The sequence below is a fragment of the Mustela erminea genome, chromosome 7, assembly GCF_009829155.1.
Source record: "Mustela erminea isolate mMusErm1 chromosome 7, mMusErm1.Pri, whole genome shotgun sequence".
In the NCBI taxonomy this organism is placed as follows: domain Eukaryota; kingdom Metazoa; phylum Chordata; class Mammalia; order Carnivora; family Mustelidae; genus Mustela; species Mustela erminea.
In genome coordinates, this window is record NC_045620.1 from 141,011,312 (window position 1) to 141,031,092 (window position 19,781).

The 19,781-nt window shown below is 58.3% G+C and overlaps 1 protein-coding gene and 1 long non-coding RNA gene across 8 annotated transcripts; one reads left to right on the plus strand and one right to left on the minus strand.

The window, feature by feature from the left end:
* Positions 1 to 298: 298 nt before the first annotated feature.
* On the minus strand, positions 299 to 9,213 carry LOC116596262. The gene is made up of 3 exons (XR_004288089.1): positions 8,638 to 9,213; positions 6,307 to 6,312; positions 299 to 309 (listed from the first exon to the last, which is right to left on the minus strand). It is a non-coding gene; the product is annotated as an uncharacterized LOC116596262 (long non-coding RNA).
* Positions 9,214 to 11,232: 2,019 nt separating this feature from the next.
* TMEM18 (transmembrane protein 18) lies at positions 11,233 to 17,744 on the plus strand. Of its 7 annotated transcripts, none has more exons than XM_032353470.1 (6): positions 11,233 to 11,860; positions 12,566 to 12,633; positions 12,988 to 13,108; positions 14,664 to 14,718; positions 17,338 to 17,431; positions 17,506 to 17,744. In XM_032353470.1, exons 1-6 carry the CDS (start codon positions 11,671 to 11,673, stop codon positions 17,590 to 17,592), a joined length of 615 nt encoding a protein of 204 aa, XP_032209361.1. In that variant the 5' UTR covers positions 11,233 to 11,670; the 3' UTR covers positions 17,593 to 17,744. The 7 variants fall into 7 exon arrangements, with proteins under 7 accessions (XP_032209361.1, XP_032209360.1, XP_032209366.1 ...); XM_032353469.1 differs by having other exon boundaries at positions 11,656 to 11,860; positions 12,991 to 13,108; XM_032353475.1 differs by lacking the exon at positions 12,566 to 12,633 and having other exon boundaries at positions 11,714 to 11,860; positions 12,991 to 13,108.
* Positions 17,745 to 19,781: the final 2,037 nt, after the last annotated feature.

The following is a 19,781-nucleotide window of genomic DNA, read 5'->3' on the forward strand; positions in this document are numbered from 1 at the left end:
CTCATCCAACTAGTTCAAGGTCTGAGTGGAACAAAAAAGGTTGATGCTCCCCAACGCGAGAGGGAGTTCCTCTGCCCCCCTTCCTGCTGGGGGATGGTTTTTTTCCTGATTTCAGGCTCGTTCTGGGTCTCCAGCGAATCAAACTTGGGACTTGTCAGCCTGCACAATCACTGGGTCCCATTCCCTAGAACAGGATTTGTACATTATTATATTGTATTACAATATTATTATCTTATCGCGTCATATTATGTTATCGTATTATATCACGTTATTGTAATATTACCCAGATGCCTAACTTGTTCTGCTTCTCTGGGGAGCTGTCCCCATGTGGTGCCTTCACACGCTCCGCCCCTCAGGAATTTTGAAGAGCGTTCCCGACAGAACCCCCCACCTCAACTCCGGCCCCCCACGCCGTCCTTCGAGCACTGGCTTCTTTACAGCGAACAGGCGTAGGTGGATGCGGTTGGAAAGCCCTCCCGAGGGTCTCTGCGGCCCCAGGAGCTCTCACGCTCTGAACTCATCGTGGGGCCCACGGCATCCAGAAAGGCATTTTCTCCCCTGTCTGCCTTTACGTGGATCCCACTTTCTTTCAACTTATTTATCCTTTCATATCTGGTTTGATAGTGACTTATACACATGTATCTATTCTACACAAACCCTGAAGGAAAAACGCCCTGTTTTTCTTATCAGTAGTCCTAAATAAAGCACCCTCGGCACACAGCGGGCGCTTGGGGAGCCTCTGCAGAGCAGGGCTTGGAGAAGCGAGTCCAACATGCAAGGAAGGTGACTTTGCTTGCACAACTCCAGATAAATCAAGAAGTTGCTTATTTTTGGGTAGCTGTCTCTAGAGGCATGACTACATTTTAAATGGATTTGCTTAAGTCACATTGAGCAAATTCGTCCTTGGCGGGACTGCGGCTTACTTGCTACCGTATCTTAAGAAACATGTGAGCCAAAAATACAGCTCCCGAGGGCTCATGTACCAAATACCAAAGGTAGGCACAGGGAGAAACTTCCAGTAAGTCTTTTCTGGTGTGACTTCTCAATTGCTAGTAATAGAGCTAAAATAGCTAAGTTTTATTTATTAGGAAAGGATTTTTTCATTTGCTCCTTGTTACGGTATTTTTCCCTTGAAAATAGCTGTGATGGCACTGGGCATGTGTTTGCCCTTCATATCTGCACGGCCGTGGACCCGCACTGCTCGGATGAGGCTGCCTACTCCCCGGGGTCCCCGGTCCGACTCCCTGAGCACTGCATGCCAGAGGGATGTCCAAACAGCCAGTCTGGTGGCCAGCATCATGTGGACTCTGCTAGAATCAAACACAGCGGCATATGAGACTCTTGCGACAGTTTCCTTCCCACGGCGCTCAAGGGACATTCATCCCACCCGTGCTGAGGTCCCCGTCTTGGAGAAAAGTCGTGTAATGCACGGCATTTTGCTGCTGTTTCTTCTTGTTCTCATGTGCTACCTTCATGAGGTCACATCTAGTTCTGAATTTTCGTGTTTCTTGGCCCCCAGCACTTTGCTATTTTCAAGAAAGCTTCTGCCATCAATCCCCTCTGTTTGTGAAACTTGGGGTTTTCACCTTGAATCTTGCTGCAGGGCCATGAGACACGGAGTTGCAGGATGTTGCCAAGGCGCGGTCATTAGCTGACAGGAGGTTTTTGAGGTGGGGATGCAGGAAACATTTTCCCGGAATTTCTGAATGCTCCAGGCAGATGCTACGTAAGCATGGGCCGTGGCCGACAACTTTGGTTTCCTCTGGCAGAACTCGGGCCAGGGCCGGTGACTCTGCGGACGATCAGACAAACCAGATGATGCTCTGAGGCTCCTTTGTCCGTCCAGACTGCATTTGGTTCCTTTCGTGTACACGGACCGGCACACGCACGTGCAAAACATGCACACGCCACAGGCACACACCGAAGCCAGCACCCCCGTGGCAGGTTTCACGCGGCATGAGCCCCGGCGTCTCCGTCTGGACACGTGTGCATCACCGTACACGTCCCCGTCTAGGAGCCGTCTTACTTCAGAGCTGTGCTAATGTCTCCCTTGGAAATGACCACTGCAGAAACTACTGGTCAGCCAAAGTGCGAGCTTAGGTGTGTCTCCCGGCCCCTTGCGAGTGCGCCGTGGCTCCCTGTGGGGGCCGAGTCCCGAGAACCGGCTCCGTGTTCCGTCCTCAGCTGCTCCCTTCCTGGAGCTGGTCCCGATCTTGCGTTTGGCGGAGATAACCAATGAGTGACTCTGGGAATTCAGAGGAGGCGCGCTCCCCGCTGCTGCTCTGGGCACGTCTCCCTCCCTAGCTCCCCTTGCTCTGCTCTGCTCCGCAGAATGACCCCAGGCTACGGACAGACCAGCATCTTCCCTCCTAAGCACCTATGGCTTCCTGAATAGCGATCACCATCCTGGGTTTTGACTAACGGGCCCATCAGTGGCAAGATTTTTGAAAGCTGCTCTGTCAGTGGGATTTTGAGGAATGAAATGATTGTTCATTTAAACGTGAATCAGCCTCAGGTATAAAGGGTAGGAGGAAGCGAGTCTCACCGCACAGGGGACCAGGTCCCGTCTCTTTTCCAGCTGTTTTTGCACAGATGCGTCGTGTTCCTGAGGATACTTGGGAATTCATGCCGATGATACGAATGACAGAGAAAATGCTTCTGGGGCTCTGTCTTCGTCTCCTCTCCCTTACCAGGACTCACCTGGGAAACCGAGGCATTCCCTGCACCGAGGCGTGCTGCACTCATGCATCCACCATCATCCCTTGAAATCCAGGGAGTGCAGACAATTTCTGTAAAATGCCAACTCTTGATATTGTAGGTTTTATGGGCCACGGATGGTGTCTTTGTCACATCAACCTTTCAATTCAGTTAAAGTGTTTACCACCCTTTAAAGAGTAAAGATTTGTCTGGGAGACTATTGTGTGTCCATAACGGTCCCATACGGAGGCCATCGGAGAAGCCCCAGGCCCACTCAGGCAGGGTTCATGTCTTGCCTCTCACCTGGACAATATGGTGGAAGTGTTGGGGTTTCACTCTGGTGGCCACTCTGCGTGACAGGACACCTCAGCAGGGTCTCTTCCTCTCCTGCTGGCCAGGAAGAAACACCTGCCATGCGACTTGCCCAGGAGAGGCCCAGACGGGGATCCCGAGGAAACGCAAGCCACTGGGGCCCTTCAGGTCACAGCGGCGAGGGACGGATTCCACCAACACCCGAGTCACTTGGAAGTCGCCCGCAGGTGAGCCCACACATGAGAACACAGCCCAGCCAAGCCCCTGAGAGAAGCCTGAAGGACCCCCAGCACCTAAGCCTGGACTCAACCCATAGACACGGAGTGACCGCAAGCATGAGTTTTGTCACCACCATATATGCACACACGCCACCGCTTCTTTATCCATTCATCTGCGAAGGGACATCTGGGCTCATCCCACAGTTTGGCTCTCGTGGACACCGCTGATGTAAACCTCGGGGAGCAGCTGCCCCTTTGAATCACTACGTTTGTATCCTTTGGATAAACACCCAGCAGCGCTGTTGCTGGGTCATAGAGTGGCTCCATTTTCAACATTTTGAGGAACCTCCATGCTGTCTTCAGAGTGGCCGCACCAGCTCGTGAACACTGTGCAGCCGTCAGAAGATGAAATCTCGCCACTTACAACAACGTGGATGGAACTGGAGCGGATTATGCTGAGTGAGATCAGTCCGACAAAGACAATTACTGTATGATCTCACTGATAGGTAGAATTTAAGAAACAAAAAAGATGAGTGTAGGGGAAGGGAAGGAAAAATAAAATAAGGTAAAAATAGAGACGGAGGCAAACCATAAGAGACTCACCTCTAGGGAACAAACTGAGGGTTGCTGGAGGCAGGCGGATGGGGGGATGGGGTAGCTGTGGATGGGCCTGAAGGAGAGCTGAGATGTGGTGGGCACCAGGTGCTCCACACAGCTGACGCGTCCCGGACCTCCGCACCATATGCTACACCGGCTGGGTATATGTAACTGAACCGAATTCAAATAAAAATTTTTTTTATTTTTTTTAAAAGATTTTATTTATTTATTTGACAGAGATCACAAGTAGGCAGAGAGGCAGACAGAGAGAGATGGGGAAGCAGGCTCCCTGCTGAGCAGAGAGCCCGATGCGGGGCTCGATCCCACGACCCTGAGATCATGATCTGAGCCTAAGGTAGAGGCTTTAACCCGCGGAGCCACCCAGGCGCCCCCAAATAAAATTTTTTTAAAAAGACTCCATGTATGGGGTAAATGGTTAGGCATCAGGAGGTGACTGAGGTAAGTTGTTCTCAGCTTAAAGGTCATCCAGTCATGACCATGGCTGGAACTGGCCTGTAGTTGTAGTTCACAGAACCCCAAGCTTAGATAGAGCTGTGCTGAGCAAAGACCTCATAACATCCTAACTACAATATAATACAGTGTGATACAGTGTAACACAGTGTAATGCAGCGTGATACAGTGTAATGCAGCGTGATATAGCGTGATACAGCATAACGTAGCATGATACAGTGTAACACAGTGTAACACAGAGGAATATAATAGAATGTAATACAAACACACTATTATACATAAGGTGAAGTGTGATTGTCAGTATAGAATTATATAAGCGACTAAAGGAAGCTTAGAATAACACAAGGAGCACCTGGGTGGTTAAGCCTCTGCCTTCGGCTCAGGTCATGACCTCAGGGTCCTGGGATCGAGCCCCACATCAGGGTCTCTGCTCAATGGGGAGCCTGCTTTCCACTCTCTCTCTGCCTGCCTCTCTGCCTACTTGTGATTTCTCTCTGTCAAATAAATAAATAAAATCTTAAAAAAAAAAGAAATAACATGAGATAGACGTGTAAGGTGAATTAAAAAAAAAAGTTTGAAAGAAAACTCTGAAAATATCTAACAAAAATGTAAACGGAGAGCTTATCCTCTGGAGAGGAGGCTCCAGGTCTGACGTGTGAAGCGCATCCTGCTCTGGGAAGCTCCTGTCTGAAGCCGGAGCTCGTTAATGTGACCGCACACACATCTTATTTATGAAGAACGTTTTCTGTTCTCGGCTGTGGTCCTCCATCTAGATCTGGTATAGGATACATATGTGAGCAAGTCCTAAAGCCATATACGTTATTTAATTAATCTAAAAGGAAGAAACATTCTTTCTGCAGAGGTTTTCAGTGGTAAGGGTTGAAAGTTTTGCCTCGGACCTAAATTACATCCCGAGAGACTGGCAGCGGGCTACCCCGCCGACGGCTCACTCTCACGCCATACAGATCTTGGAATGGCTCGTCCACGGTGCACACGGTTGGGAGTTCAGCGCCTTGCGGAGGAGGACTTCCCTACGACAATTGCTGTGTTAGCTGTAGAGAAACTGGAGGAAGCAAGAAAGCATGATGGGAAATCACCCACGGGCAGAGGGGCAGCTGCTTGGGAGCCCCTGGCCGGCGCAGGGCATGTCCCGGAAAGGTGAGGGAGGGAGTGGCCACGGGTGGGGCCACAGCAAGCAATCATCAGCCACAGAGGCTAACGGCTGGGAGAGGGTCCTCGTGACCCATAGGTGGGCTTCTGGGGAAGGAGAGGGCGCGTCGGGGGAGAGGCGCCCTGGGGGCAGGGGCGAGGGGTGAAGAGGGAGAGAGGGACATCGGGCAGACGGACAGGAACAGGCAGCAACACGGAGGCACAGACGCTGGCCGTCCTGAGCAAAGAGAGGCCTCGGAGCCGGGAGTGTGGCCACCGCGGATGGCCCTGGCCAGGCAGCGGCTGTGTCCAGAAGAAACGCAAGATGAGCGTCTCAAGTTTCCAGTGGGTGGAAACCGCCGCCAAACATCACACGAAGAGGAAGAGAAAGCACAGTCCTGCACGGTCAGTGAACTGTCCTCACCATGCTTGGGTTGTAACAAGAAACAGCTCTTATTCAAAATCTAGAAATGCACAAAACCGGGAATAAGTGAATTCGAATCAAGTGAAAAACAGAAGCGTTGGGGAAAGACAAAAAAACAACCCCAAACCCTGAACTGAAAATTAGTCCAGTGGAGAGGGTCAGAGTGCGATGTGGGGCCGGGTCCCAGGGGCCCAAACAAACCGAGGGCTCATCGAGCGAGACGTGGATTGGAGACCTTCCAGGGAGGGAAGAGCCCCGACCACATGATGGGGCCCACCAGGAACACAGAGGTCGGCCTCAGTGTTTCACTCGGGGCACAGCCTAGTAAACGACTCACCTTGAAAAGCAAAGAAAAATCCCTAAAGACGTCTTGGCAAAAGTACCACATACCTTCTGTGGGCAAAAGCATGAAGCTGACGTCATCTTCATGGACAACACACAAAGCTCGGCCGAGGCCAAGAAGCATCCTCAGGGACCCAGGGATAAAGGCCAGCCTGGTCATCTGCCGAGGATCGGGGAGCCTGCTGTCCCCAGACACTCAGGGATGCTGCGGGACAAGCCACCTGAGGATCTGGTCCCGCACACCACGACCGCGGCCATAGTGACATTCTGTCCCTTCTCCTTATCGGGGCCGGCCTCTCTGCTGCCCTGACGGCCTGAGGACAGGAGGACACGTTTGCATATATGCTGCGCCATCTTCTAGACTGTACGTCTGAAGGTGAAGCTGGGCCCAGTTTCTCCATGGAGCTTTAATAGTCAGTGTTTGCTACTTTTCAAATTAGGGAAAAAAAGACCTGAAGCTTTAGTTTCTTCTTGTGAAAGATATTTCTAGACAAATATTTTAAGTGAAAAAAAAAAAAAAAAAAAGAGAACAATCTGGTGTTTCTATTTACAGGAATATATAAACTAGTGGATTTTTCAAGAAAAAGACTGATTTAGCTAAGAGACAGAGAGAGAGCATGAGCAGAGGGAGAGGAAGAAGCAGGCTCCCCACTGAGCAGGCAGCCCGACGTCGGACTCGATCCCAGGACCCTGGGCCACAGCCAAGAGCGATAGACTCAGCCCACTGAGTCACCCAGGTACCCCAATAAATGAGCAGAGTTTAAGATTTCCTTTGGTCACGTCTTTTATTCTAACCACAGGTGGTTCCGAGATCAAGTCCCGTGTTTGCCCAGATGTAATGCCCCATCTGGGTTTGCTTATCAGGAATTAAGGACAGTAACGTTTTATTGTTTTTTTTTTTTTTCCCCTGAGGTGGGGAGAGGGAAATTGAGTGATGTGGACAGTTTCTTTCCTAAGTTTTAAGTGAACCGATAGCAGTGCCCTGCCCCAAAAGCCTGTGTGTGCAGAGGTGTGTGTGCATGCGTGAGCGTGCGTGTTTGTGCATGTGTGTACACATGTGTGTGCATGTGGGGGCTTGGGGGTTTACTTTTTATTCTAAAGACTTTATTTATTTATTTGACAGAGAGAGATCACAAGTAGGCAGAGAGGCAGGCAGAGAGTGGAGGAAGCAGGCTCCCCGCTGAGCAGAGAGCCCGATGTGGGACTCGATCCCAGGACCCTGAGATCATGACCTGAGCCGAAGGCAGAGGCTTCACCCACTGATTCACCCAGGCGCCCTGAAAGTTTGTTTAAAAATACGACTAGCGAGATCACGGTCTATCTTCGGTCTTCAGACGGGTGGAAAGCCTCGAGAAGCAGGCTTGCCGACCGTACGACAGGGTTGTGCTCAGGCAAATCTAGATGTCGGCCTTCACTTTTTGAAACCGTGGTAGAGGCCAAGCCGCGTGTTCAGCCTGAAGGTGAGACGGGGACAAGGAGGTACAGACTGTCCGGGGGAGCTGGCGGCCTCCTAGAGGCAGGTGCAGTGGGGCTGGGCTCTCCTGACGTGAGCCCTGCGTGGGGCTGGCGGGCGGACCCGCACCCGAGCGCCGACTCCCGGCCCTCCGTCTTCAAACCTCCAGCAAGCACAGAGCCGCGCCTGCCTCTCGGCCTCTCTGAAGTGCGAAACGAGGGCCTTCTGTGTTCCTCGACGTCCGTCACGAGAAGGAGAGCTGAGGTTTGTTCTGCAGCCGTAATGTGAACAAATCAGCCCAAGCACTTTTTTTTTTTAAGTTTTTATTTGAGAGAGAGAGAGAGAAAGAGAGCCCAAGAGTGAGGGGAGGGGCCAAGGGAGAAGCAGGCTTCCCGCTGAGCAGAGAGCCCCATGTGGGACTTGATCCCAGGTCGTCTGAAGGCAGACGCTTGACAGCTGAGCCACCCAGGCGCCCCTGCACGTGTCAGTATTAAGAATTAATACAATCTATGTATTGGCTTGGATAGCATCATACTGATGAAGTTAAAAGTCTGTCCTGATCTTAACAGACACAACAAAGATTCTTTATTATTATTATTAAGCTAATAAAACGTAGTGACGTCTCTGGAAACACGTCTGCCTGTGGAAGACACACGCAGAACTTGTGATTTACTCAGTGCTTCCCGCACACACGCGTCCGGTGGACTACTGAAGGCGAGCGGAAGCAGCCATTTCAGTAAGGTCCGAGTTAGACAAATATCAACAAACATTTGTTTCTAAAAAATAAATCACTAAACAGATATACAGTCATTTGCCTTCTTCTATATAGAGAATTCGCACGTACCTCAGAGGGCTCTCACTTCAAAGCCCCTTTGTTTCTGAAGTGTGTAAGGGGAGGGAGGAGAAAGGTCTTACGTTGTCATTTTGTGGAAAGACGGAGTTCTCAAAGTCAAAGTCTCTTCGATTTTGGAAACAGACAAACAATGGTCCCCGAGGAACTTCGGGAAGAATTTGGAGGCTCAAGAAAACAGTTCGGCCTAATTTTGAAGACTCTCAGAACGCATTCTAAAAAAGTAATGCTTTGGAAGACAGGAGAGAGGGAGGTGTCCCCAAACCCCGTACGCACGTGGCTCCGCGCCTGTAACGCCGGGCTGCAGGCAAACGTTTCCAAACACACAGCCCCGTGGAGAACGGGAGCGTGTGGCTTTCGGCTTGTGGTCACGCATCTCCCAACATGACACTTAGGTGAGGACGCTTCCTCAAAGACGTGACGACAGAACTTCCATCCCCTTCGTATCACATGACAATCTCCACCTGGACTCTGTGAGTAGAGGCACGGACCTTGTTAATACGCTTTGTTAGATTAGGAGAAAGACAGGAGGCCCTCCGAGTGTGCGTCTGCTGACAGCAGAGCCCAGGCCGGCCTTGCCTTCGTGGGCCGGCTTGAAGTGCGGCCATGGGCCGGCGGAGAGCAGCCAAGTGAGACTGTGCTCGGCCGAGCCCTTCTGTTCCCCGCCATGCAGAGCGGCGCGTGCCCTCCTGCTCTGCGTGCCGCGACCCCGCTGACTGGACCAACACGGCCTCTTCAAGACCCAGAACCCCTGAAGATCTCCACGGTGGGGGCCACGGGCTGCCACCCCAAGGCGGGGCACGTGGCATGAAGCCAGGTGCAGCAGAAAAGCAATCTCGACCCCGCAGACGGAGGAAAAGCTCCTCCCCCCTCCTCCCCTGCCTGAAGAGCTCAGATGGAGGACCTGGCCCAGGAACGGAGCGGTCACCACACGGCGTGCAAACGGCTGGGCTGGACAGGCAGGAACCTGGCCGGCCCTGTGGGATCACAGTCCTCTCTGTGCCCCACAGCTCGTGAGAGGCCCCGAAAAGTGTTTCATCCCCTGTGAAGGGCGTCTCTCTCCTCTGAAATCCCAGAGCCCCACCCCCCTTGCTTGTCCAGAACGACGTGCACACCTCTTTCTGTCGGCGGTCTTTGCCCTATCTGTGCCCCTTTTTTTTCACACAGGCTGTCACGCTGGCCTTGGCCCAGTGACTGCCCTGAGCAGAAGAGAAAGCCAACCCAGGAGGGGCAGGACTGCAGGGCCAGAGCCTGGCCCGAGGTTGCCGTGATCTGAGGACCCCCATGGGCCCGGTCACATCCCAGATGCTGGAGGCGGCAGGAAGGACCCCACTAGAGCCTGGAGAGGGAGTGTGGCCCTGCGGCACCTCGATTTTGGATTTCTGGCCCCACAGCCGAGGAAGGAGACTCCTACTGTTGTAGGGGATATTTAAGCTCTGTGGGCAAGGCCTTCGATGCCTTTCTGCCCCGAGTCCTGGAGCTCCTCTCCGCGGAGTTGCTGTGTTCTGGCATCACCCTCCCCGTGGACCTCCTGTCCTCCACACGCTGAGTGCGAATGAGCACCTGACACGGGTCCGTGCCCTGGGGAGGCTCAGGGAGAAAGAGAAACGGACCACCCCAAGCGGCGCGATGCCACGTGTGGCGTGGCCCCGTGGTCATTCACAGAGGTCACCGAGGTTGGGATCTGTTCCTGGGTTGCAGGAGGCGGAGTGGAGAGGCACTTGGGCAGGGCAGTCGCACGAGCGCTGGACGGCTGGTTGCGGCTCAGGTCGCGACCTCAGGGTCCTGCGAGGCCGCAGCGTCCCTGGGCTCGCGCTCAGCCGTCCGCGGCTCCAGGTCCTGTCCCTCTCCCTGCCCTGTTCACAGGCTCGCTCCCGCTCTCTCGCGCAGAGAAGGCAAAGTGAGGAGGAGACACTGGAGTTGTTGGGTTGCATCTGCCAAACGCGCATCACCTGTCAGGACGGAGTCCCCACGAGCCCACGACTCCGCAACAGCCAAAACCGTCAAAAGGCACAGATGTGACTCCCCGTGACCTCGGAAGGTCCTCCTCCAACCCGGAGGGCACGGGGCCGTTACAGCCTCTGCACCGGACACTCACTGTCGCGGGCGCGGAACCAGGCACGAGGGTCCCCAGGCCGGGCCGGAGGCGGGGCGCTGCCACCTGCTGGCGCCCGGCGGAGCCGCGGTCGGGGACCCCGTCCACACCGCGGCCCAGTCCACACCGTGACCCGGCCCGGCCCGGCCCCGTCCCGCAGCTTTCCCGGGCGGCGGGTACTCCCGGGGGAGACGCGGCCCCGGGGCGGGATCAGCAGCTCCGGGTCAGGCTGCGCGTGGGATCTTCCCCGCGGGGGAGGCAAGGCCGCGGGCGCCCGGCCCTGGCAAAGGTCCCTCATGCCGGAAACGTGCCTAAAGGATCGCGGGGCGCGGGCGCGGGGAGCAGGGAGGACGCGCCGAGCAGCAGGGTCAGGTGTCCACACCGGCGCCTTCCGAGTCCCCGAGGGACGGGGAGCGGCAGGGGCGCGCGGGGGTCCCGGAGGGCGCGGACCCCAGGCGCCCGCGCGGTCCCCCGACGCCGTGTCGGGCCCCGGGGCGGCCCTGCAGCCGAGCTTCTGCCGGACGCCGCAGCCGAGCCGCCCGCCCCGCCGAGTGCCCCGCCGCGCGCGTCCTGCCTCGGCTGCCCCGGCGCGGGAACGCGCGTCCCCCCGGCCCCTGAGCGCGCGGGGTGGTCAGTCCGGCGTCTGCGGAGGCCCGGGAGGCTGGACACGCCGGGCGCCCCGGCAGCCTATTCCCGACGGGCAGGCCCCTGACCCGCGCTGGCCGGACGGAACCGCCGGCCCCGCCCCGGGCGCCCAGGCCGCGTCCACCGAGAGCCCCGGGGAGGTGCCTGCGCCCGCGGGTATTGGCCACATGGACCGTCCCAGACCCCGCGTGGCCCCGGGAGCGCGTCGCGGTCGCCCTCGTCCCCCCGGGTAGGGGTCGGAAGCTGCCCCCGGGCCTGCCGCGCGCCGCCGGCTGGGACGCGACCCCCGCCGCGCCCGCCGCGCCCGCCGCCGCAGAGCCCCCGGAAGCGCCCTCGGGGCCCTGGTCACAGCGTCTGAGGCCGCAGAATACCGCGAGATGTGGACGCCGCTCCCCGCCCACAGGGAGATATCGCGAGATGTCCGGGAGCGGGCGGGTTTCGCGACAAGCGGAAATCCCGCGAGAGGAGACGCCGGAGGCGTTCCCGGTGCGATCCGACGGGGGCGGGGACCGCGAGACGGCGGTGGTGAGGGTGGGCTTTTCCGGGGACGATGCCCTCCGCCTTCTCGGTCAGCTCTTTCCCCGTCAGCATTCCGGCCGTGATCACGGTAACTTGCTGCCTTCTTGACCGTCAGTTCGGGCGACGGTACCTGGGTCCGCTCGGGGTTTGCCCTCATCCGCTGTCCACACCGACTACCGCCGAAGGGGACGGGGCGGGGCTTCCTGGTGGGCGGGGCTTCGTGGTGAGCGGGCTCTTCCGGGGCGGGGCTCGGCGGTGGGCGGGACTCTAGGGGCGGTGCCCAGCGGTGGGCGGGGCGCTCGTGGGCGGGGCGCTCGTGGGCGGGGCGCTCGTGGGCGGGACGTGCCGGGGCGGGTCCGGGCGCTGTGGACCGACTGCGGGTGGAGTTGGCGGGCGGTGGGACCTGCGGACGCTGCCCTCGCCTGGTCGCCGCCCTCTGCTCCGCCTTTCTCTCCGGCCCCTCCGCGCGATGGTGGGGAACCGCTGGTCGTGGCCAGTGTTCCGTGCGCAGCGGCCCGGGACACTTAGAGTCCCGAGGGCGCTGCGGGACCGGAGGCAGGTCCGGCCTGGGCGGCTGGACAGAAGGGCAGGGCAGGGCATGCGTGTGCGCTTGCGTCGGGAGGTCTGGCGTTGTGGGGGGCCCGCGCCCCTGGAAGGAGATCCGGGCATCTGGGTGGGGGCATCGGACCCCGCAGGGGTGCGGCCCGTCTCCGGGTGTGGACCGGCCCGTCTCCGGGTGTGGACCGGCCCGTGGGGACGCTGAGGAAACCCCCATCTTGGCACTGCTGGGAAGGTTGCCAGAAAGCTTGGAGAAGATGCCGTCGGGGAATTGGGACGCCTCCGACCTCCCAAGCCCGAAGTGTGAGTTTGAGCGTCCAGAGTAGGTCTTGTTTCGAGTCTTGGGGCACCAGGACCCCCCGAATGAGACACTCGCCCGCTCAAGTCCTCAGAAACCCACAGACGCGGCTCTGTTCATACGCAGGGGAAGCCAGGGGCCTCCGGTGGGAGGTGCCGCCGTGGACGGGTGATGCTTCCTGTCCAGGCTCCGGCGGAGGTTGCAGCGTGGTCCCCTCCGACCCCCCAACTCCGGTTTGCGGGAGGCCTGTGGGGACTCCGGCAGAGGGGCCGCTGCCCTGCCTGACCCAGGAGGCCTGAAACCAGGCCCGTCTTGAGCTGAGGACGGCGAGGTGATGGGTCTGGTTCTGTGTCTTCCAGCAGACAGACTGGACCGAGCCGTGGCTGCTGGGACTGGCCGTCTTCCACGTGCTGTGCCTGCTGCTCACGTGTCTGTCCTCCCAGAGGCACGGACTGCAGGTCGGACACTTCCTGTGCCTGGGTGAGTACAACAAGCCACACTTCTGTGGCGCCGGTCCCCGCGATGTGGCCCCCGCCAGGTGGCATCTCAGCAGAAGCTTGACTTAGCACGGGAGTGAGGCGGTGAGCGTGTGTTGCACAAGCAGCCGTGTGCGGCGAGCGATGGGTAGAGTGCACGCTGCCTTCCTGCCCCGGAGGGCTGCCGTCCGGTGCCGCCCGCGGCCCGGGAGAGCTTGGCGGGCTGCGCCAGCGTTCAGGAAGTCCTCCCGCACCTGGCTGCCGTCTCTCGGCTGTGGTGAGTACAGGCGGCCGACGGAGGGGCCGCCGGCAGCACCGTGCAGGGCCTGGGCAGGCTGCGCAGGAGCCGACCCTGGCGTTTGCGGGGCCTGCGGCGGGAGCCACACAGCCTCTGTGTGGCCTGGGGCCCCGGACGCGCACTCCCTGTGGTGAGCGTGGCCTGGGCTCGGAGTAGGGTGACAGCCTGCCCAGGTGCGCTGGCAGGTTAGAGACAGAGGCAGCCTGTGACCCCAACAGCTCCGTGGGGGAGCAGAGGGCTGACTTTGCCCCTGGGGACAAGGGATAGGGATGCTGTGCACGTGCACATGCGTTCTGTGACCCCGGAGCCATCCCACCAGCCCGAGGCTGATTCGTCCTGTGCAGCATCGTTTGCCGCGTTTGTGTGGGTGAAGCAGAGAGGTTCCCTAACTGCCCACTCAGCGCCCGGGTGGCTCAGCCGAGCCCCGGACGCTGTCGGGGGTGGGAGCCGTGCTCCGCTGCACGCCTCCTGGGCCTCAGCCCGTCTCCTCCGCGGCTCTGTTGGTGCCGCTTTGGGTCCATTCACGGAGGAAAGAGTCGGGACATTGCAAAGCCTGGTGCAGTCTCTGTGATTTGGGTCAAGAACAGGAGGTTTTGCACGTTAATTAGTTAATTTTTACGAGAAACGAAAGCACTGGGTGCTCACAGCGACTGCTGGCCGTGCTGCACCGTGGCCTGTCGTCTGGAGGCCGGTGTCTGCCCCGTGTGCTCCGCAGGCTCTGGTCAGGACTGCAGCAACTGCCTGCTTCTGACTGCAGGGCTCAGGACGGCCGTGGGGCTCCTGGAGGGCCGTGGCCTCTGGGACCAGTGGGCAGGTGTCCGCAGTCACCCCTGCCACGTCCCTGGCAGGCGGGGCGTGAGGGAGGAGAGCAGGTCACTACACGCATTCGGTCTCGCGACCCTGGGCGTTCTGTGCGGCCTCTGGGGGAGGAACCCCAGACCAGACCGGGTGGGAGTGCGGGTGGGGGGTCGCGCGTGGGCGATGGCTGTCAGGCACCAGCCCTAGGTGCTTGCGGCTGGGGACATCAGGGCCTTCCTGTGTCTCGAGTGTCCTCATCTTTTTTCTGGGAGAGGGAAGTTCTACAATTTAAAAATTCTCTGAATTTGACCTCACACTCATCTGAAACGGAAGTTATGTTTTCCATCAAATTCTTGCTTTTCTGTGATATTTGATGTTAAACCATTGCAAAAAGGACGTATGATTCTGTTACGGTGAATAATCAGTCACCCAAGTCCCGACACGTGATTTCTCTCTTTTCCAGTGATTTTGGTCTATGGTGCTGAGTATATCAACGAAGTCGCGGCCATGAACTGGAGGTAGGCCAGCGCCCGCTCGTCCAGACCGTAGTCGGGAACCACACTCCAGAGGGGCTCATCCAACAGGGGCATGGCACGCCAACCGCGGGAGCCAGAGAGACGAGAGAAGGCGGGTCACCGGGGCCCGGGGCAGACCCGGGCCTCTGCACTGATAGGGTTAGGGTTGAGGAATGGCTTGTCGGCTATGTGAGGGTTTGAAGATCGGTTAGCACGGTGCATGGCAGCGTGAGAGAGGTCGGGGCTTTCGTAAAGTAGCTCTAGCTGCTGCCAGATGAAGGCGGTAGAGTTTTAGGAGAGCTCGGGCCATGTGTGGTCGGAGCGGCGGGTGGTGTGCTGCGAGACCCCTGCCCTCTCTGGGCCGGCCGTGTCTTCTCGAGGCCACAGAACGTCATCCTGGCAGAAACCCGGGGCTGCCTTCTTTAGATGACCACTCCGCCCCCCACATGCCTGTGGCGTTGGTCGGTCAGGGCAGCCTTTCAGCTCCTTCACCACCGCGTCCAGCGTCACGGCTCTCCTTCCGTCCTGCTCGGGTGTCAGGTCCTGTCCGCGGTTACAGCCCCACGCCCACAGCCACACGTGCGTGCTGGACGTGCTGTGCTGACGGCGAGGGCTGCGTCTAGGACCCTCGGCCTCGCACACCGGCTGGGACCCTCATGCACCGGCTGGGACCCTCGCATGGGCGTCTGGAAGGCTCCACAGGCCGCGTCTGGCCCACTGTCTTTATACGACCTGTGACTTTAAAGTGCTTTTGACATTTTCAAGTGCAGAGGTGTTTATGCTCTTAAACATAAAGAGAAGAGAAAAAGCTGTAGACTCTGAGCAGGAAGGATTTGAAGACCTTCCCGTGGAGCCTGCACACCCGGGTGTCCAGGAGGTTGCCGGGCCGGGCTAGACGGCTGTGCCTCCGCTGACGGCTAGCACCCCTCCCCCTCCGGCCCCCGCGCCTCCTTACTCAGCCGAGGAATGAGGACACGGAAGACGCCGGACTGACGGCCTCGTCCTCCCTTCTCCTGGCCGCCTGCTCCGTGCTTTCGGGGTGTGGCTGTGGCGCCAGCAGCCCCCCTCCCGCTCCCGGCTCTCCTCTTCTGCAGGCGTCTCCTCAGACAGACACCCTGACGGTTCCCACTTCTCTTTGTCGAAGGGCGTCCTGGTCTCCCCCATCAGGGTCCTTCACGAGGAGACTTGAACGCGGGTCACTGTCCCCTTGGGCCTGCACCTCACCTCAGCGCAGAAATGCTCTCGTGTGTGACAGTGTGGTCTGCGTGTGGCCCAGCCCGCGGTTACTCCGTCTGTGGGTTACCTGACCTGGATCTCTCCCCGTGAAACCACCGGCTCCCTGGATTCGGGACGCCCTGCTGCCAGCTTCCTCCCTTCTCAGGGCCACCCCTTGTCCGGCTCCTTGTGGTTTCCTCCACGGGCTGAGGGTACCAGTCTTCCGTCTGCCTTGTTGCCGGACCATCCCTTGGATGTCTGATGAACATCAGGAAAGTAGCACTTCCCCAGACCCCCCCGCTCCGGAGCTGTCCGCAGGGCACTTGCCTCTGGCAACTGAGGCCAGAGACCTCATCGTTGTGCAGAGCTTTCCTCAGGCCCTTGTCCTCTGGGACGCACCAAGAGTGTGGCTTTCTCCCGTCACCACGGGCCCTGCCCTTGCACAGATGACAGCGGCCACCTCCCAAGCGGGGCTGTGCTTCCCCCGGTCCCAGCCCTTCTGCATCCCTGACCGGACAGCAGGTGGCCTCAGCCTGGCCACGGCAGGGTCTCGGCCACAGACTGGCCACTCTAGGCTTCATCCACATGGAACGGGAGTGCCGGGCGCCTTCTGCAGCCCATGCTCACCTCCGCACCCTCCCCGCTTCCATTCTCTGCGAGCGTCGGCCACAACGTGTGTGTCTGACTGTCTTCATGACCCGAACCTTCCCTGTACTGTAAGCTGCGTGTGGCTCGTCTCGTCGGTTCGTGGCCACGACCCCAGGGCCAACACCTGGCTCCTCTGCCCCGGTCCCTGCGCTCCTGGATTGCTGGGACTTCGCACATGGTGCTTCTGCATGTGCCCGTGCTGGCCATGGAGGGACGCTCGGCTGCGGCCGGCTTCTGCCATTCACTGGTCCTGCCTTCAGGCAGCTTGGACAGCGCTGTGTCCCTGAGCCTCCCGTGTGAAAGCGGCGTGTGGGCGAAAGTTGCCCCAGGCGGAGAGCCGGCTCTGTCCCTGTCTTGGACAAGCTCGGGGACGATGCAGCCCGTGTGACCTGATGGCCCGTGGGAGCCCGGGAGCTGTTGCCGCAGCACACGTTCTGGTGGGCGTCAGGTCTGCCCTCAGACCGAGTGTGCGAGTGCTTCCTTTGCCCGGACAGCCTTGGGCGGTCCATGTCCCTCCCTCTGCCGTCTCCCTGGCGCCCGGGGTTCCAGCCACCTTTGCCGTGGGGCCGACTGTGTGTGCTCCCGACGGGGGTCATGGGCAGCAAGGCGGGGCTGGTGGATGGGCTGGTGGGTGGGCTGCGGTCGTGGGGCCGGCGGTGGTGCCTTAGTTGACCCAAGAGCTCTCCAGGGGCCTCCGCAAGAGGATAGCACTAACGACGTTTTGTTATGTCAAGTAATTTCTCTTTTTCCCTAAAACAGGTTATTTTCGAAATACCAGTATTTCGACTCACGGGGGATGTTCATTTCCATAGTGTTTTCGGCGCCACTGCTGCTCAACGCCATGATCATCGTGGTACGTGCGGGCCGCCCTGGGTCCCGGTTCTCTGGGCGCTTCCCTCTCTAACGTCCCACGACGATCGCTTCCAGGTGATGTGGGTCCGGAAGACGCTGGATGTGATGACTGACCTGAAGGCCCTGCAGGAGACGACAAGACAAAGGAAAAGGAGAGACTGACGCGGGTGGTCGTGTCGGTTTCTTGGGGGCACCGGGCTCCTCCGCGTCCTCGTCCCGCGCCTCCCTGTCGGCGGTCCGCACGTCTGCACGGAGGGTCCGCGCCGCAGAGCACACCTCGCGTTGCCCTTTAAATAAACGCTGCCGACACTGCCGTCCGTGTGGGTGTGTGTTCAGCCTGGGTCTGCGTACGGTTTGCTCCCTCCCCGGCTACAGTGTGTCCGTCGGTGGTGTCTGCAGCGAGCTCCGTCCGCTGAGCCGTTGCTGTTGCTCATGTGATTGGCCGTAGTTACAGAGCCTTCAGGCAGCCTGAAAACTTGGAACCAAGTGATACCTCATGCTGTCCCTGTGTAGGCACCGTCAGGCTCTACTTCCTGGTCCGTGGCCACCGGTGGCCCCCCATGTGGCATGTGGCCGAGTCTGTGACATTCTGGGTCATCCCTGGAGGGCTGGAGCCCAGGGATGCTCCTGGGCTTGCTGCCATGTCTGTGCTGGGAAGGGTGCGGTTCGGAACCTTAGCGGTGCCGAGGTGGGGAGCCCTGGCCAGAGCCGCCTTACTCGAGGCCCCGGCAGCAAGGTCCTGAGAAGACGCGTGCCTCAGCGCGGGGAGCCAAGTCCCGGGGGCGAGGCTTCCGCGCGCCCCACACAGTCGTCCTTGGACAGAGGGAACTTGGGGCCCCTTGGGTTCTCACAGTCGCTACGGGAGCTGGGGCTCGAAGGCCTCGATTCCGCGGAACGTCTGTGAATGAGCCTGTGGGGGAGGTTTTCAGGATGTGTGACTAGGAGTACAGGTATCGGCACGGGTAGATTTTTATAACAAGTAGCAAAATTACATTCCTTCCTAAATTTCGTTTTTAAAAACGTAAATCCGTGTGCTCAGGAACAGGCTGTGGGTTTTACGGGAACAGATCTGCCCTTACAGAGTCCCCTTCCCAGTCTGCCGTCCGTGCTCCGGGTTCTGTCTGGTGTGGGCCGGAGGACCGCCGGGCAGGAGAGGTCCGGGTGTGGAAGTGCACGGTGTTCGGTAGAGAATGCTGCTGGCTGCTCACGTGGGCTTGAAAAACAGTAGTTTGCGAATACTTTAAGAAACTTTAACGAGATTTTTCTAAGTGAAACATATTCTTCAAATTTCAAAAAGAAAAAAATGTCCTCATGAAAGTACTTAACGTTCAGCGGCTGCAGAGATGACACTGAAAGGTCTTGAAATCCCAACGTAGGACGTTTCATGGACCATCATGGAATTGTGTAGAGAAACGTGAATTCCGAGTTTTACAAGTGAGCTGACAGAATGTTCTAGCTAGATCCGGTGTTTCTACCCCGACGGTTTCCAGTTCAGTCCTGGTGGGTTATCTTCGGTATTGAACACGGGAGACGACTCAAAGGAGCATTCTGTGTTCAGTCCGGCCGCCAGCCTGTTGTGCCCGCAGCTCGTGCGTGGGCGCGCCCCTTGGGTGTGGACTGGTGCCGTGGCCCCTGGAGAGCCCCCACGGCCCGGCCCTGGGGAGGAACCGTGTGAGCACACGCGAGGCTGGTGCAGGACGGCTCGTCACCCTGGCTGTGGCGGGAGGGGCCCAGCAGAGTCCACTCCGCATCCTGATTCGGAGGGTCAGAGTGCAGGACCATCTGGATTCCGCACTGTCACCGCGTCGGTGACGGGGCCTGTGCGCTGTGGACACGAGACCGGGGCCCTTTGTCTTCGACTCGTGCGTGTGTAACGTTGAGGGGGAAGTTGCACTTCGTCTTCACACACACACACACACAAACGCCTTTTTCCCTGTAAGTTCACGTTCAGTGGCCAGAGTTCAGTGGGAACCGTGGTCTTTCAAGCTAAGGAAGCTCCTGCGAGCCAGACGGGTCGGCAGAGGACTGGGCAGCGGGAAGCGTGCAGACTGTGGCCCACGTCCAGGAGCCCGGGGGTGTGTGCGGGGAAGGGTCCGGAGGGCGTGTCCCCTGCTATCGAGTGAAGCAGATGTTTAAGTATTTATAAACAAAGACAAGAAAAAGGAGATTTATGATAAAAATACACTATATTCCAAATCTGTGGCACCTTCAGTTTCGTGATTGGTGTGAAACGAAAGACATATTTAATAACGTGTAGCATTTTCCCCCCAAATTGTCCATTCGCTTCGACTTTTGTGCACACGGAGCAGGAGCTCCGGAGCGTTGGCTCTGCTGGCGGGGCCACTGCTTCC